The sequence below is a fragment of the Thermobia domestica genome, chromosome 1 (assembly GCF_964235325.1).
Source record: "Thermobia domestica chromosome 1, izTheDome1.hap1.1, whole genome shotgun sequence".
Classification (NCBI taxonomy): domain Eukaryota; kingdom Metazoa; phylum Arthropoda; class Insecta; order Zygentoma; family Lepismatidae; genus Thermobia; species Thermobia domestica.
The window spans coordinates 88,782,087-88,800,180 of record NC_137454.1 but is presented as its reverse complement, the minus strand read 5'-3'; the positions used below and the strand labels follow the sequence as shown (position 1 = coordinate 88,800,180).

At 37.0% G+C, this 18,094-nt stretch overlaps 1 protein-coding gene across 9 annotated transcripts in view; it reads left to right on the top strand.

Annotated features, from left to right (window-relative positions):
* Positions 1–18,094, top strand: part of LOC145687193 (uncharacterized) — a 277,098-nt gene that overhangs the window by 59,890 nt on the left and 199,114 nt on the right. For 8 of the 9 annotated variants that reach the window (XM_081760661.1, XM_081760659.1, XM_081760677.1 and 5 more), the window contains exons 3-6: positions 886–1,085; positions 5,079–5,225; positions 6,390–6,516; positions 12,051–12,116. In XM_081760661.1, coding sequence (XP_081616787.1) covers positions 886–1,085; positions 5,079–5,225; positions 6,390–6,516; positions 12,051–12,116 — 540 coding nt within the window. The remainder of the gene's footprint in view (positions 1–885; positions 1,086–5,078; positions 5,226–6,389; positions 6,517–12,050; positions 12,117–18,094) is intronic. The other variant, XM_081760663.1, reaches the window with a different exon arrangement.

Here is an 18,094-nt window from a genome sequence, read left to right as displayed (position 1 = left end):
TAAGTTTATTTTGAAACGACGAAGTCTTTTGCTCCGAAATAAGTGTGCAGGGGAGGACGCCTAAGTTTCTCCTGTCGTGATTCGTGCCACTTAGACGTTATGTTGATTCCCTGTGCTGTTAGGCGTAGTTTCACAATAAACTTACATGCTCGTGTTGCAGGTTTTTTGCTGCGAACTGTACCATTATGTACCGGTATACGTAAGGGAACAATAAAAAATTCTTACTTGTGTGACACGTGACAACAGACTTCTATGTTCCATTGATAAAGATAACGAAGAATGGGGTGGGACAAAATAGGCCTGTTTTCCAGGTCGTGTGTACACACTTCATAAATAATGAAATTATGCACACATCTTACTGTATATGAGAAAGTTTAGCATGTTAGTTTTAGTAGTCTAAATGTAATTACTTACGTGTTTACTTAGCATTGGATCCACTTTCTTGCAAATAGTGTTCACACATAAATGTTTGACGCTCAATAAATACACTCTTTTCCTTAACGATCTTTCTCACCAATGCTGCTACTTCGTAACCTATCACAGAACTAGTTTCAACGTGCGTACACCTGCATTATGATCTCATCTAACGGATCTAACTCTGAACTCACTCAACATTGCATTGTATATGGGAGTTTAAACGAGTTTCTGGTATGGGTTCAAGTAGCCCCTTCAGGGTTCAAGTAACCCTCAATCACGGTACTGCACAGTAGTAGCGACATGAAAAATCAGCATGTATGTCAAGTTTGCTGATAATGTAGAAAACATCTACTACAATAAATACTCCCTGTTCTTTTAATATAGAAATTAATAGATAAGATTTTGCCTTAGTATACTTTTGAAACATTCCCAGAGTACCATATTATGTAAGTAACTTTCTTTCGGCAGGATCTAAAATGTAAATGTGCAATGATTGAAGAGACCTGTGAGCAGTTAAAGGAGCGGTTATGCACCCTGACAAGTGATTTGTGCAATTTTGCTATACTTGCACGTCGCGCTAAAGCTACTTCGGATTGGAGTACAAATGGAGTAACATTTTACAATTTTAAATTTGATGACATCTTCCAAGGAGAAGGCTTCTTCAAGGAGTAAGTATAATAAATATAATGAGTTTGTAATAACTAGAGAAAAAAGTCTTGCCCTTAACATGTTAAGTTAATTAAGGTAATGATAATCTAATAGTAGTTTTTGTCGAAAATACTATTTATTGTAAAACTTCGTCTCATATAGGTATAAGTAGAGCGTTAATAAAAAGAGTGTCCGGAATCGAACTCCCACTACCAATTTTATTATAAAATTTCTCTATAAAAGTATTTTCGCAAAATACTGTACAAATTAATCTCTCTAGTATCAAAGGTTAGTTATAGGTGGTCTTGGACCGTAAGGTCGCATACAGGATCTCTGCAGAGCTCCGAAGCAGGCTAAGCAGAGTGGTATTAGGTGTCCAAAGCTCCGAAGCAAGCAATGGGTAGGTTAGTTGGCCGACAGAGTCCGGAAGCAGGCTAGGCGGCTGAGGTTGGGATTCCCAGTCAGAGCCCCGAGCAGGCTAAGCCAGGAGAAAGGATAGGCGTGGTCCCGAAGCAGACTAGAGCCCTGTGGTTAGGTTACTCCTAAAGTCTCGAAGCAGACAGTAGGAGGGTCACCAGAAAACTGGTACTGAATTGCATTTGTCCATCCAATTTATAGGGTTCCTTGGGTGGCGGTGGCGCTGCTGCTCCGATGTCGTCTTCTGCTCCGTGGGAGGGACTAGAAGCCGTCGTCTGCAAGTAATCGTAGATCCATCTGGTGTGAAGTCTTCTTGCCGAACCATGTGGGGGTGTTTGTAAACACTGACATGTGGAATTGTTTGTTTACAACGTCACATGGGATATATTATTATTATTATTATTACTTTGTTCTCGATGTTGATTTTTCGCTAAGAGCAGAGAAGCGATGAAGTAGTTTTCCTTTTTCTCAGTTATCTACTGTTTACCTACAGTTGATACAGCTCTTTTTTTCATTGTGCTTTTCCACTTCTGCGTGACACAGTATTTTTATACACAGTATAGTTTAGGACAACATAAATTTACAATGTGGTATAGTAAGTTTTTCTTGACTATTAGTCTATAAATAAAGGACTTAATAGTTGAGTTACTTGCATGAAAAGTGGAGAAATTGAATTGTATTATTATTCCAAAATACATCATATAGTAGGAGTATATGCATTCATGAATGACGTTGAAATATATATAAGTTTACAATCCTACTTGGCTTCCAAGAAATTACCACAATGTCTGTAGGCTTTATTATTTTTAGTGATAACGAGCAAACTGTTTCTAACTTGTGAACTGTTAAAAAGGAAAATTTCACTGACGAAAGGTTATTTATGCTTTTCGAACTTGTATATTTATATATTGAATGTATAAAATTTAGATAAACTAACTATTATTGTCTAAGAAGTCTAGAGTATTTTTATATACATACATTTTACTGTATGCTATAATGAAGAGATATCTTAACGAATGAAGTTCTAGAACCATTTACGTTCCGGCTAGGACATGTTATTGTATCAGGAAACTATAACAAAAGGAAAAGATATAAACTACCACACATTGCATTAATTGTACATTTTTTTCACTGTACGAGGGAGGCCAGAAAATTTTTGCACTGATAGAGATGTGCTGCTAATTTAAAAATTTGCATAATTATAGATTGATATCCCACTAATATTGTACTAATTTTGTCCCTATAGGTTCTGTTGAATTCATATTAAACCTAGACTACCTAGCCAGAAAACCTAGACTGCGGCAGCACGACAAAATAAAATACCAGCCTGTTGTTAGGTTCTTCTATCTTTAGGAAAAATCCACATAAACAATACATAAAGAGATGGCAGCTGTGTGTGCTGAAGTATTCCCGTGTGATACAGTGAAACGCTGAAAAAGAATCCAAATGTGGTCGCACAAGTCTACAGGATGATTCAAGAGTGGTCGTCCATCAGAGGCTACAAACCCAAGCGTGATGGCAAAAGTTTGTGCTTGAAGAGAACAGTGGTTCTTAATTATTTAGCTAGAGCAGTGTTCCATAATGGTTTTCTACTCACGGCACAGCATAAATTATCTGGGACTCAACACGGCACACCAAAACGTTATTTCTCTTAAAAACGATATATTATACAACATTTTTAATATAAATGTGTATAATAATTAACTTATTATTATTATCATCATCGAATATTCAACTTATTAATAATTTATGAACATGAGTTGAAGTTTATCATTACACATAAATGTAGCGGATTTAAGCTCCATAAGCTATTATATTGCAGAAAATAACTTTCTGTTAAAGTAAATACTTGTAGTCATGCTTTCAATATGATACGTGTGCCTGCTTAGCTGCACGTAGGTGCCTGATACATGGAGAAATCGTTGACAATGTCAGTCGTATTTCGTCATCAACGGATTTGAGTCTTTTCCTCTTTCATGTTTTAATCTCAGCCAACGTCGAGAAGCCCGGTTCACAAAAACGTTGTAGTTCAAAATAGCGATTGATTCTGTCAGCAGAGAGTGAACCCAGGAATATTTTCATCACCACTGTACAAGCTATTGTGTGTGGTTTATTGGCATTTGAGATAAGCTCGGGACCGTGTAACAACCAACTTTCTGTATAGTTTCTGAAACACGTACTGTAGAAGTCATGAACAATCTTTAATTTTTGGTTTTGTTCCGATGAAACCAATGAAAACGCTGTGCGTAGAATAAAGTACAGCATATAATAAAATACTGTATAAGCATATAAAATTTCTTTCTGTTTCTGTGGCAATGAATTTTCAATATTCTTAAGCATATAAAATACACTAAATGGGATAACAAAATTTTAAAAAATCTATAATTAATTTCTTACAATAAGTAAATGTTCGCGTCACACCTTCCACATTGCCAGGACACATCAGTGTGCCGCGGAACATTAGTAGAGGATTCGTTCACACCATATTATGTGACCGTTTACAAATGAGCAAACTGGCTGGAGGATGGATTCTCCAATTCTTGACGCCTTTTCAAAAACAGCAATGACTCCCAATGTACAAAATGCATTTTGCACCTATACTACAGGGTCAAAATGACTATGGATGAACGGTGGGTGTATCTATTTAACCTTAACACCGAAGAAATGAGTAAAACGTATAAACATACTTCGTCTCCAACCCCCCAAAAGACTAAGGTGCAGCATTCATTCAATCACCAAAGCCATGTTGTTCGTGTTTCGGGACCATAAAGGTGTGATCTGGACTGATTACTTTTTTTTTATTTTCTTTTTCTTTTTTTTTTTAATGGAGGGGGGAACTACAATCACAGAGATGTATTACAGGAATCTGCTGCAAAAGTTACGGGATGCTATCAAGACAAACTGACAAAGTTAGCTCTCGAAAAGTGCGTTACTGCAAACAGATAATGTACCGGCACACTAAGTACCACAATGCTCACTTTTATGCGCTAATGTGGCTACGAACATTATCGCCATTCACCATACTCACGATCTGGCTCCTTTCTATTACTTCTTCTACTCAAATGTGAAGAAGCATATATCGGGATAAGTGATTTGTGAATGATGAGGTCATTAGTGCAATGGAAACCTGGTTTACCTCGTAACTACGCAGATTTATGCAGATTGTAGCAACAGACTGAACCATAGATGTGAAAATTGTAAGCAAATACAAAGTAAACACGTAGAGAAGAACGCGTTCCTAGACCAAATTGTAGATCCGTAGCTCATCTCTATCATCGTGAGGATAAGATTTTCTCCTCCTCCATATTATCTGGCACATTTTATTAAATATAACTAACACCTACAATGTGCCCTGGGAATTCTAAAAGTAATTGAAGTAAAGTGTTACAGATACTGTACTGCACAAGTTACATTTAAGATGAAAATCAGTTCCTGTAGACAAATTGGAAACCATTTATAAAAATTTCTAATGAAATATATTAACGGTGCTTCCGGTCCTGGTAGAACTGAAAACAAATCGTGAGTCTTTTAATATTATTATGTATCTTTCATTTACTGCAGTAATAAAGTACAGCTAAAATATAAATTACTTGCAGATGTTCATCTGGTTCAGATAGTCCAAAAGACTTGCCCCAGCAGAAGCTACCTTTTGAGTTCAAGTGCCTCTGTCATGACGCCAGCCAAAGGGCAACGTTTGACGACCAAATAGTGTATGGGCAAGAAGATATAGTTTTGAAGGACAGGTTAGGATATTTTATTAAAGTTCGATGTGTTAACTATATTACCTTTTCAAATTAGCTGAACTTTCATATTTCATAGTAGATTAATATTCATGCAGTGTGCATTCTATAATAAATGAAAGACTAAGGAAATTGCTACCTATTTGCACAGTAGTTTAATTTATCGGGATAATAATTTCAGTTGCCTATCTGCAACTATTTGAAAGCTCACTTCAGGCACCGGTTAGAGCCAGAAGCTTACACCATTTTTTTTGCATAGCTACTATCCTTGTTGTGTAATATATGATGGTAAATTTAAACAGTTGTTGTTTATCACTAATTAAAACTGAAATAATATTGTTCAAATCCACACACTCTCTTTCACTCATAAAACATTGACATATTTAAAAAAAGAAAATTGTGTTCCAAAACATTCCAACCGGCGTCTAGGGTGGGACTACAAGTGGTCCTGTACCGGAAAAAAAAAAAGTATCCTGATAAATTAAAGTACTGTGCAAACAGGTATACAATTTTCTTACTATTGTTAATATCTGAACGTAGCGGCATACATTCACTGAAGGCTATAACATAGAATACATGAAATGTTTCTTATTTATATTTGTATTCATTCAAGTGAATACAAGTAGGAGAATGCAAATGAATAGATATAGTCTTATGCCATTAATGCAATTATTCTCTATTGTGTTCTTTTTATTTCCTGTATTAAATGCCTCTTTTGTAAATAAAGAAAGTCAGGGATTTCCCTAAATGTAGCATGAGATTCAATAAACAAATGATTTGATTAATTTTCCAAGTATTTTTCTGCTATTTATTGGAGACACTGAGAAGTACAAATGAATGGTATAAATAAGTAGGTTAAATATTTTTTGGTATATATTATTTACAATCTGTCCTTTGTTATACTGTATGACACTTGAGGACTTCGTAGATTTAACATTCGTCAAAAAATAAAAGCCGAAGGAAATTAATTGCTTGTGCACTTTTACATAGTGATTATTAAAAAAATATAAAAATAGGCAAATGTAGTTCAGTTTGAATGATGATTATTTCAGATTAATAGGGAAGATTAGGTCATAATTAATGTACTTTGTGCTATTTTCATACTATACTTCGTTAACTTTAGCTGTATGTATAGATATTCGAATAGTCTGTATTCTTCTCTTTTAGAGCTATTGCTGAATTGGAAGCTCAGGTGACTGACTTAAACCATCAACTTGATTCTAAAAAGTCAAAGATCAGTGATTTGTGGGAGCAAGTGACTAATCTGAAGGACGAACTGGCTAAGAAAGAGGAGGTATGATATCATTCATCAAGCAGTATGTAGCAAACTTATAATAATGCAGACAACTGAATAGCAGTGCATTCACTGTACGCTGTAGTTTGATAAATGAGCAAGAAGCATTAAGTGCCGGCTATTAGTATTTTACTGAAATGTGATTCGCACGTGGGGATGTTTTCTTACGTAGTTATCATCGCGTTTAATTCTTGTGCCAAGCTAATTGTGTTCGTTAACCAATCGTTCAGCTTTGTTGAAATCTCTGTACCAATCAATGCACTTGATTTTTTAGTCATTCAGCTTGCAACATATTGATCGATAATTCTGCAGAAAGATGAAGTGTGTATATAGTGCATTTCTTGCTCCGCCTCCAATGTAATTTTTTCTTCTAGTAGGAGCTTGTCAAACGATGGGGGAAATATATTTAAAAAAGGACGTGGCGATGTAGTAATACCATATATGGACATGTATGTGTACTTCGTATCTCAATAAAATGATTTTTGTCGTTACTTATTAAACTTGTCTCTCATAACCGTGAAACCTCTTTCAAATATCCACCAAAATAATATGATAATGATCGGTATGAAGTCAGGAGCGTCATTTCAGATTTTGCTTGGGGGGGGGGCATTACCTCTTGACATAAGTAAAATTTCGCGTTTTTCACTGTTTTACTACTATTCTATTGATAAAATCTATATACATCTCAAACTCAGGGGGAGGGCAAATGCCCCCTGCCCCCCCTAAATGACGCCCCTGTATGAAATAGTTATCTGTTATTTTCTAAAGAACACGCGGTAAAAGAAAAATATCAGTTTGCTTAATAATGAATAAATCATGAACACGTGTTTCGTTACGTAAATTCATTGGAGTAATTTTGGAAGCGCATGTCGCTAGAGTTTTAAGATTAAAAAAATATATATGTATATATATATATATTTAGTCTAGGAATTAATTCGTGCGGTTGGTACGCACACATTGAAGCTGTAGTACAAACACAAAATACATAAGTACCTTAAGAAAAATATTGTCCATCGCTAGCCACCACTTTCGCCCATCTGTCAGGCAATGTACGGATTCCGTGGCGAAAGAAGTCCTCATCCTTGGAAGCGATCCAATCAGAGACCCATGTTTCGATATCTTCTGAAGAAGTAAACCGCTGTCCAATCAAATCGTTGTTCATGCAATCGAACAAGTAGTAGTCCGAAGGAGCAACGTCTGGTGAATACGGCGGGTGGGGTAAAACTTCCCATCCGACATTTTCTAAATAGGTTTTGACCGGTTTTGCGACATGTGGGCGAGCGTTATCATGTTGAACAATAAGTTTATCATGTCTGTTCTCCCATTCTGGTCGTGTTCTGGCCAGAGCTTGCTTCAAACGCATTAATTGTCGTCGATAACGTTCTCCATTCATAGTTTCACCCGGTTGCAGCAGCTCATAGTACACCACACCTTTCATATCCCACCATATGCACAGCATAACCTTTGCACAGTGAATATCTCGTTTTGGTTGTGATGGACCTGGTTCACCTGGTTTCACCCAGGCCTTTTTTCGTTTAGGGTTCTCGTAATGGATCCACTTCTCATCACCCGTAATAATTTGATGGATGCAGAAACCCCTTTCTGCTCTGTCGTTGAAGCAGCAATTCGCAAATGGTTTTTCGTCTGTCAACGTCTCTGTCTTTCAATTCATGTGGAACCCAATGTGACATCTTTTGAATCATTCCCATGGCTTTCAAGCGTTTGGAGACTGTTGTTTGATCAACGCCTAATGCTGCTGCAAGTTGTTCCTGCGTTTGACACGAATCCTGCTCGAGCAATGCTGTCAATTCTTCGTCTTCAAATTTTTTTGGCTGTCCAGCTCGCTCTTGGTCTGCCAAGCCGAAATCACCACTTCTAAACCGTGCAAAACCACTTCTGACACGTTCGCTCAGCTAGAGCATGGTCACCATACACTTCCACCAAAATACGATGACTTTCAGTCGCACTTTTCTGCATGTTAAAGTAATGCAGCAGGACACCCCGCAAAAACACTTTAACAGGCACAAATTGCGCCATGTTCACTTAACTACAAACTGGTGTTGTTGACGCTTTAATCCACTGCCCTATACTACGAACGATACGCGATGACAGGGGTTTGCAACACATGAGTGGATACACGGAACTGTGGGACGCTCCGTTCGTTGCGCCATCTCTTGTCCACCCGCACGAATTAATTCCTAGACCAAATATTAAACAGGTGGATGATCTGAGGGAATATTTCCAACAAGTGAAACACCTAGAATCATAATAATTCATCCTTCATTTAAGTTTTTTTTTTTTTTTTTTTTTTTTTTTTTTTTTTTTATGCTTCTGTTGAAGATTTACCTTTAAGTGCTATTTAAACAATATTTACCACTTGTTTATTATTTCAAATTGATTGAGTTAAAGTTTTGATTGTGCATAACTTAAGAACCAAAAATCTTCACAAGATCTACGAACATGCCAAGTATGGTCCCTATTAGATGAGTTCCTTTTTTTTCTTGCTTTCAAAAATCTGTTTCAAAATGTAACTGTCCATGCCTAACAAACCAAATGCCTCCTGCAAGACATAATATTATCATGAACTATGTTAAACTTTTGTCCGTGATTGTATTTTATTCATAGATAAACTCATAGCATAAGCACAATATTTCACACGTTTATATAGAAGATCAAGTTCTATCACCGCGCCAAGTTTGATTCCAATCGGATGAGTTCGGTGTATGTTCTTCCTAGCGCCAAAACTTGGAATTTTTCCTTGGGGGCAAGCATTAATATTTGGACTTCCCCTAGACTTTAAAACTTAATAAACATTTTTATTATTTCTGGAGTTCCCAGTTAGTATTTTATTGAAGTAGGTCCAGAATGGTATTCACCAGGTTATAGCGTATGCTGATGATGCAAATTTAATAGGGGATCATAGAGGAACAATAGAAAGAAATGCAGAAGTCTTATTAAAGGCTTGCAGGGACATGAGTATAGAAGTAAATGCAGGGAAAACTAAACACCTGGAAGTTCGTCGGGATCGTAATACGGCAAATATAGATGTGTTAAAATATCAAATAATACTTTTGATAAAGTGAATACTTTCAAATATTTAGGATCAATATTAACAGACCAAAACCATATTCACCAAGAAATTAAATGTCGATTAAAAGCTGGGAATTCGTGTCATTATTCACTTCGAAATCTTTTGCTGTCGCTAATTCTGTCGAGTAATTTTAAGCTAAAATTATATAAAATGATAATCATGCATGTTGTTCTGTATGGTTGCGAAACATGATCGCTTATTCTGAGGAAAGAACATAGACTGAATGTATTTGAGAACATCCTGAGACGAATATTCGGACCCAAAAGGAACAGGAATGGGGAATGGTGGAAAGTTCATACCGAGGGACTACATAATTTATACGGTTTACCAAACTTGTTAGGGTCATCAAGTCGAGGAGGCTCAGGTGGGCAGGTCATATAGCCAGGATGGGAGAAAGTAGGAACGCTTTCAAAGTCTTAACTGGAAGACCAATCGGAAAACGACCATTAGGAAGACTTAGGTGCAGATGGGAGGACAATATAAAGATGAATCTCGCAGAAATAGGAATACGAAGTAGAAACTGGATCCAGTTGGCTCAAGTTAGAAGCCGGTGGAGAGGTTTAGTGAACGCGGCATTGAACCTCCCGAGTTCCATAGGCCATAGAGTTATTTAGTTAGGCCCAGATTACATTTATGCTTCATCTTAGGGAAATATATTTGTTCAGATGATGGGGCAGCAGCAGCATTTTAAATTATTTTTAGTTCTTTTGGAAATAGTAAGGCGAGGTTCATTCCATGCTTACTGAATTTGTTACGTCAGGTACCAGATGAAGGTACGTCAATAATGGTATTGACATCGACGACCAGGTGTCCGACAAAGGGAACCCGATACCTCTCTGCAGAAAGTGCAATCAGCCAAAGCATTGCCATGCGCATTGGTTAACGCACCTATTATTATGTTTGGACGTGGAAGGGAGACATATGGAACATATCCTTTAACTGTAACGTAATATAATCCCATTTGTGAAAAGGAAATAAACATTAGTAATAGTTTTCAACATTTGTATGGCGGATTGTGATTTAACTTGTATATTACTTCTGGAGGCTATAATAGTGATAGGCATTTTACTGAAATAGGCTCAGAACACATTTTTTTTGCTTCACTTAAGGTTTTTTTTTTTTTTTTTTATGTGTTGTTTTTGAGATGCGATGAAGCTCTCTTATGTTTCATTTATACATTCATGTTTGTATCATCATATTTTTTTGGTTTAACTATCTTTGGTTATGCCGTGTAGGCTAAAGGAGGTGAATAATTAATAAAAGTGAATGATTGTGCTCTCCCATGGGAATGAACTCAGGACTTTTGCACCAGATGCTGGTCACTAGAGGAGCAAGGAGGGCTATATCGTATCATATGGAGTAAGAAAGTTTTTACCTTCAAGTGCCTTCCCTCCCTCGAACGGCGAGTAGCTTAAACCGGCTGGGGGGGGGGGGGGTGCAGCTGTCCTCGTGCCACTTCCCCACAAGTTGCGGCTCATGTACTTTGTTTTCAAAAAGCTGACCCAAAATTTGACCGTTTATAACTCGAGAATCGAAAGCCTGTACAACGTAATATTTCACAGGCTTATATAGCAGGTCAAGGTCTATATCATCATACCAAGTTTGATCCTGATGGAATGAGTTCAGTTGATCTCGTACGATGTACTCATATAGTGTCCTTGATTTTTCAGGGTAAAGTCAAATGAAGAACGAGAAAAAGGAGGATATATTTCCAATAAAAATAAGGTATAATATGTATATAGGTGTTAATGAAAAATCTTCATACAAAATCACATAGTAATAACGGAAATAAGTAATCGTAAAATAATAGACCAAATGTAAGAATAAGTAAAGAGATAAAATGATCCTATTTTACTGGAACAGTATTAGAATATGAATAATGCATATATTATTGTACAAGAGCTACTTCTGTATTGTACAAAAGCTTTACAAACTATTATTACAGTTTGTCTGAGAACAAGAGAGGATAACTGTATGAAATTTATAAACACCTTATATATATATAAAAAATGAAGATATACACGTCTTATACAGAAAGATAAGAAAAAAAAAAAAAAGTAACTCGAGAAATTTCATAATAGAAAGATATATGTGATTTTATAAGAAGGATTCTTAAAGAAAGAAAGATAAAGAAAAATTCTCAAAGCAAGAAGAACGAGACCATATGTAATCATTTGGGATGTGAAAAAGACAACCTTCTCTGATTGAGTGCCAAATGCAAGAACTTGACTATTATATATTTAGCTATTTGTGGTATTAATCGTGTGTTGTACGATTAATCTTTCTGTGAGAAACTCAGACAGTTCCATCGAAGAAGGAAGATAGAGATACTACATTTTGCTATCTTATATGATATTTTAATTCGATTTCCCAGCTATGAAATTGCAATACATAACCTGCCATTTTTTAAAAGTATTTTTCTCCTCTCTTTTTTAAAAATTAGAGTTTGGATGACAAACTGATAATGGCTATCTTGAATCGTCGCTCCAAAGCTGTTTCGCCGATAAGAGTAAGTACGATTATATGTTTTGAAAGCTTCAAGAGAAGAATATTATGACGATAGAGTTTAATGGGACATTACAGTTCAAAAGTTTACCTCAAACTAGAAGTTTGTTGATGCTGAAAATGAACAGTGCTTTTAGTTCGAAATATATATATATATATATATATATATAGTGCCAACTATAGAAGCAATGTCGATCAAATAAAAATGTTCTCAGATGACGATCAATCAGTATCTTCAATAAAATGAATTAAATACTATAAGAAGCAAACTGAAAGCTTTATTTATCTATACAATATAAACACGATGAAGAAGTATAGTGAATAATAATTCCTGTTTGGTAAGGTCAAATGTGTATTAAATAGAAGAATAGAATACCAGAAATAATGCTAATTACACAGGATACTACACGTGTAATTGACCAAATCGCACTTACTAAATAGTTACAAAAATCAATGCGCAATATGATATCCCCTAGTTCCGCACGATGTCCTGGCAACATAGTTTCTATTGCAGAAGGCTTCTTTGGAGAACTAAGAGGGAAGGGGGGGATCTTTTTCCATTTCCCTTTCACAACTTTCTGGTGCCTATTCACAGTTGCCACACACCTCTCTCCCAAAGCGCTTTTAATGCAGTTCAAATCCACAAAAATCCATTTGGCTTGCATCGAGAAACTTTGCAATAATTAGCAGAAAGGTATGATAGAAAAGAGAAGAGACCTGTATTCCAGTAACCTCTTTCATATCCTGATAGAATGTGAGAGACGATCTTGAGCTGTGTGAGAAACTTTATTTTGATAAATGCGGACCATATTGATCTCGTTTTCGTAGTTTCTAGTTGTTCCTGGTCATAGATCGGTCTCATGATCTGATAATACTGCGAGTTGATTTTGCAGTTCGTTTTCAGACAGCTAATATTCAGTTTGCGTCAGCAACAAGTAGCTAGTAGCCACCATAAACTCTTTCGGGAAAGCTTCTTTGCATGCTTGGACCCATTTGTGAAGTACGTTCCGTTTATGCCTCTGTACATGATGGGTGTTGGTTTGTTGCGATCTGAAAGGTACACCCATGTCACATCCAATGCAGCGATATACCGCCATGTTTGGTTTGGCAGATGCCGCTTGTACAGCTGCTTCCGTGCATTATACTTGCGTAAGGTGTTGACTACTATTCTTGAACGCCTTTTCAAGATTCAGTCGGTGGTACAAGGTGCAGTTGACAGTTCCAAAAAACACATTCAGATAATTCACCATCTGATGGCCATTCTGCGAAGTTTAGCCTTCATACAAGTGGTGGCTTATATGCACAGTCTTGTTCCCGTCTCCTTTATTGAAGAACCGACTCTTGAGCCATAGAATCCTTATACAATATTTGCCGATCACATTCTTGATTCATGTCAAGCTAATGTCACACCCTGTGCTCTTACGCTGTTTCTTGATTGTGATTAAAGCGTCGTAAAGGACTGCAATATAACCCTCCCAAAAGCTGCTAAGTTTTGACGGCATTTTCGACCCAGTGAGAAAACACAAACACGCTCTCACAGTTCACACACTACACTGACCAAGATCGGGCAGTTTTATTCTGGAAAGGAATCGCATTTGATCCAACGTACGCAGAACAGACTTCTGTAATTTTATATATGTTAAAAAATAACAAGTAAATAAGTCAAGAAATTAATAAAAGCATATTATCAACACGGAAGAAATATTCACTAGTGGCGCTAAGATTTCATGACTATTCATAGTGTGATAAGTGTAAATAATTACAAACAACATTTATTGTGCAAATAACTAAAGTAGGATGTCGAGAAAATGAAAAAAAAAAAACTCTCAACACAAAATTCTATAAACTTTAGTCGGCTTAAAACAATAAATAAACTTAAAGAGAAAAGTGAGATACATGATTTCAGGTGGATGAATATAGTGAAAAGTATTAGAAAGAGGACGTTGCTTTCGAAAGACGAAGATGAACTGAAGCAAAAGGACTGAGCACAAAGAAATGTTTGTAAATATAACATATCTGTAAACATGTATCTCTACAAAAAGATTTGGATTGGACTTAATGTAGATTACTCTTAGCACACATTGTTATTTCAAAACCAGTGTAAAAATCAGATAGTGTAGCTTTTTAAAGTTAATTTAAAAAGCATACTGAAGTTTTTTCATGACTTTTTTGTTTGTCTTTTTGGGAAAAGGATACGATTTATATATCTAGCGGCGTATCGAGTATTTCAGACTCGACGATTTAGTTATAAATTGCGTGTCTCGGAAGTACAGGAACCCGAACACTTTTACTTTCTGAGGGACGATTATTGTTCTGTAAATTCTTTATACATTCCCCAGAATTAACATTTATCGATAGATTTCCTTATTTAATTGTATATTCAAGTAAATATGGTATCTTTATTTGATTAGAGTGTTCTGGTTAAACGCAACGCGTAATATCAATAATATCTTTGCTTACAAATACAATGAGTTTGTCAAGAGATTATACACGCAATACGTCTTGTTACTAAGGATAACTCAGGTCACAATATCCTCACAATACATTCACCAACCAAATCATTATGAGCACCCACCACTTTTTGAACGTAGTCGTTGGACTGATGTAAAAGTTACGGGGCACAGCGGAACTACTCGCCAGACGGTGACTGGGATCTCACTCAAGTAATCATTGTGGTCGTTGTGCTTAGAATGGAGAAGGCCAGCGATATATGAGTTCGATAGGGGCCAGAGTGTGATGACCAGACGGCTGGAAACGATCATCTCGGAAACAGTGTGCGGCTTCTTGAGTGTTCACGAGTTGTCATGTTTAGTGTCTTCCAAAGGTGGGAAAAAAGACGATGAAACCAGAATCAAACGACAAGGCGTGGGGCGGTCATTCTTATTAAAGATGTCCGACTTCGTAGAGTTTCGAAGTTGGTAAAGCAGGCTAGGGCGCAAAATGTAGCACAATTAACAGCAGACTAACAGTGAACAAAGCACGAGTGTGTCTAAGCAAACGGTACACTGTACACTGTTAGACATGGGCGTCCGCATCCGACGTCCTACACCTGTACCAACATTAATTGCACGACATTGTCAATTATGACTGGAATGGATGCCTATCGTCATTGTACCGCCGCACATAGGGCCAAAGTATCGAGTTACGGCGCCAAAAATAAAAAAGTTGATTTTATTAGATATCCTGCTCAGAAATCCTCATGAGATGACTACGCCTGTATGCCTATATGGGAAATATGATTAAATTTTATTGTCTTATTGCTGAGAACGATTATTGTTGGCTGCAATTGCTATATTTGTGTTTGTACTTCTTCATACTCTGATTTCACATTCTGAACCGTTTCCTTTTTATCTTAAAGGCAACTGGTTGGCACTACCTTGTGGATAATGGAGTCATGTTCTTCCAAAATATTGTTCTTACAATTAGATTCACACACGTGCAATGGCACAATGGTACATAAAAGTATGTTGGAATCCACATATTGGGAATTATTCGCGAAAGTTTGTTTATATATGCTGTGGCAACCGCTACCATCTAGGCCCCATTTATAATAAATATCGATAGTATCACAGTCCTCCGAAATGTTGTGCAGTATTACGTCACTCTGTACGTGTACTGAACGCTGTACAGTATGGTTGAGCAGATCTTTCAGTGGCACCACAGCCTCGTTTTCAGTTATCGTAATATTTGCAGGATAACACTTCTTCTTCGTCTCTGCTAGCACATGATATGAGGGATAAATATCTGCTCCTCTTTCTTTTGCTCTAAGTCTCATCCTTTTATAATCTTCCTTTGTCAAGCTAAGATCCACTAGAAGGCTTAAAGCTTCGTCAAAGCTGTACGGACGTATAATAGCAGATTATGTGTCATGGATCTCTTTCATATTATTTCAGTCTCTTAGGCGAAGACTGGATCCCTAATTTCACAACTTCGGCTGCAGTACTCTTGCCAGATTTCACCAAACTTGATTCTGCCAAGCACATGCACTTGCAACGAAGCACAGCTTTTTGGAACTGGTATTTACAATTTCCCTCCCATATCTTTTCTTACTTCGTTGTGGACTCTCTTCGAACACTTCTCTTGGTCTTTCTCTTCTCATTTGCTCCGAAAGCCGTGATGTTGAGGGATGCTGTGATGGTTGTAACACCGGAAGTGTTACGTCTTGATCAAGACACTCCACATACTTATTTCTCAACCACTCGTACATGTAGTTACATGCCCACCATTTTGCCAAAAGCTTTGACACAAATACTTTCACTACAGTTTTCAGTTTATTTCCACATTGTTCAGCAAATTCACTGACACCACACTTGTTTAATATATACTGTAGTAATTGTTCAGTACATTTTAATGAAGACCTATTATAAAAATGATCTTTAAATAACACTATAAAGAGTTCTCTTCTCTTAGTTTTCATGTTCTTCACAGCACGTTGCCACAACTGCGTGTAAACAATACGCTCCAATCAGGAAAGGGGGAAAAGGGGGGACGTGTGTTTTCCTGTTCTATGTTCGATATAAGATATATTGTCGAAGTTGCCAAGAATAGTCACGGTGCTCTTTGAAACTTTTTTTTTTATAACTCTATGTATAGTAAATATTTCTTCCTTGTTTCTACACCGAACTAGTCCTTCTTACCACCTGTACTATATTTACACTAGGCTCACTTGTTAGGTTCACAGTCATTTCAGATGTACACTATATATCTAACTCTTTAATATTCGTATTGAAACCTTGTTACTGTCACTTTGGGGAAATTTAGCACGAGCTGTTTCTTCGTCAGCAACTCAGGCACAACTAACTGGTGTTGACCGTTCGAAATAAACTCCAACTTTGCGCGCATATGCTGGCTACTCTGTTGTGTTAATAAAACAAATTCTGACGGTACATCATGGACTGGTATATAGGGACTGTTTTAAAGGCACTTCTGAATAGTTTCATCACAATATTTTTTTTTCTATTTTTGGCGCCGTAATTTCGTTTTTCGGCCTTATGTGCGCCGAATGCATAATCAGATGAATCACGATACTACCTTCAGCACATTGATGGCGGCTCAGAATCACTTGTATTCCAATGGAACAATTGCTCAAGATGTGCACATTAGGAAGACGACAGACCATTGCTGGCTCCATTATGATTTGGGAAACCTTCACATAGTCATCTATAGACTCGGTAGTGCGTGTGGAAGGCAAAATGACGGCTCCTAGCTATCGGCAGTCGTTACTGACCGTGTACATTCATTATTCACGTCTGTATCGCATGTTTCCAGGTGGGAATGGCATCTTTCAGCAGGACAGTGCTCCTTGTCAGAAGGCCAACGTTGTGCTGCAGTGATTCGAGAAGCACAGTTGTGAATTTCAGTTACTGCAATAGCCCCATTCTCACCTGAACCGAATTGAACAAGTTCTGGATGTCATAGAACGTCAGATCTAAGCTGGTGGACCCCCTTAGCAGAACTTACAGAAATAATTGACTTGTACGTACAGATGTGGTGCGCCATGCTTTCGACAACCCAGCGCCTCATTGCTCCCATGCTAAACTGCTCTGCGAACCAAAGGTGGACGCACCAGATATTAGTTAGGTAATCATAATGTTTTGGCTGGTTGAGTGTAAAGGTAATTATAATGTTTTGACTGGTGAGTGTAAATAATAAATAACATAATGACTGACTTGAAAGGGTAGATGTACCTTTAAATATGTGTGGATCATATTTACGGAATGTGAGGCAAGAACATCAAAGAAAGCTTCTGGCAGACTGCTACCCTCGAAACACTCAGACTTCATTTGAATGCTTGTGAGTGCAGAGTGCCTATCGGTCACGAAAGTCATGAAAAAGTCACGAAATTTAGTTGTTGGATCACGATTTTTTTTTTTTTTTTTTAATCTGTACAAATATAAGTATAGACTGGAAAATTTTGTTCTATAAAACGTCAAAATTCACCACCAAAAATGTCTGTGGTCGCCTTTAGAAGCTACCAAATCG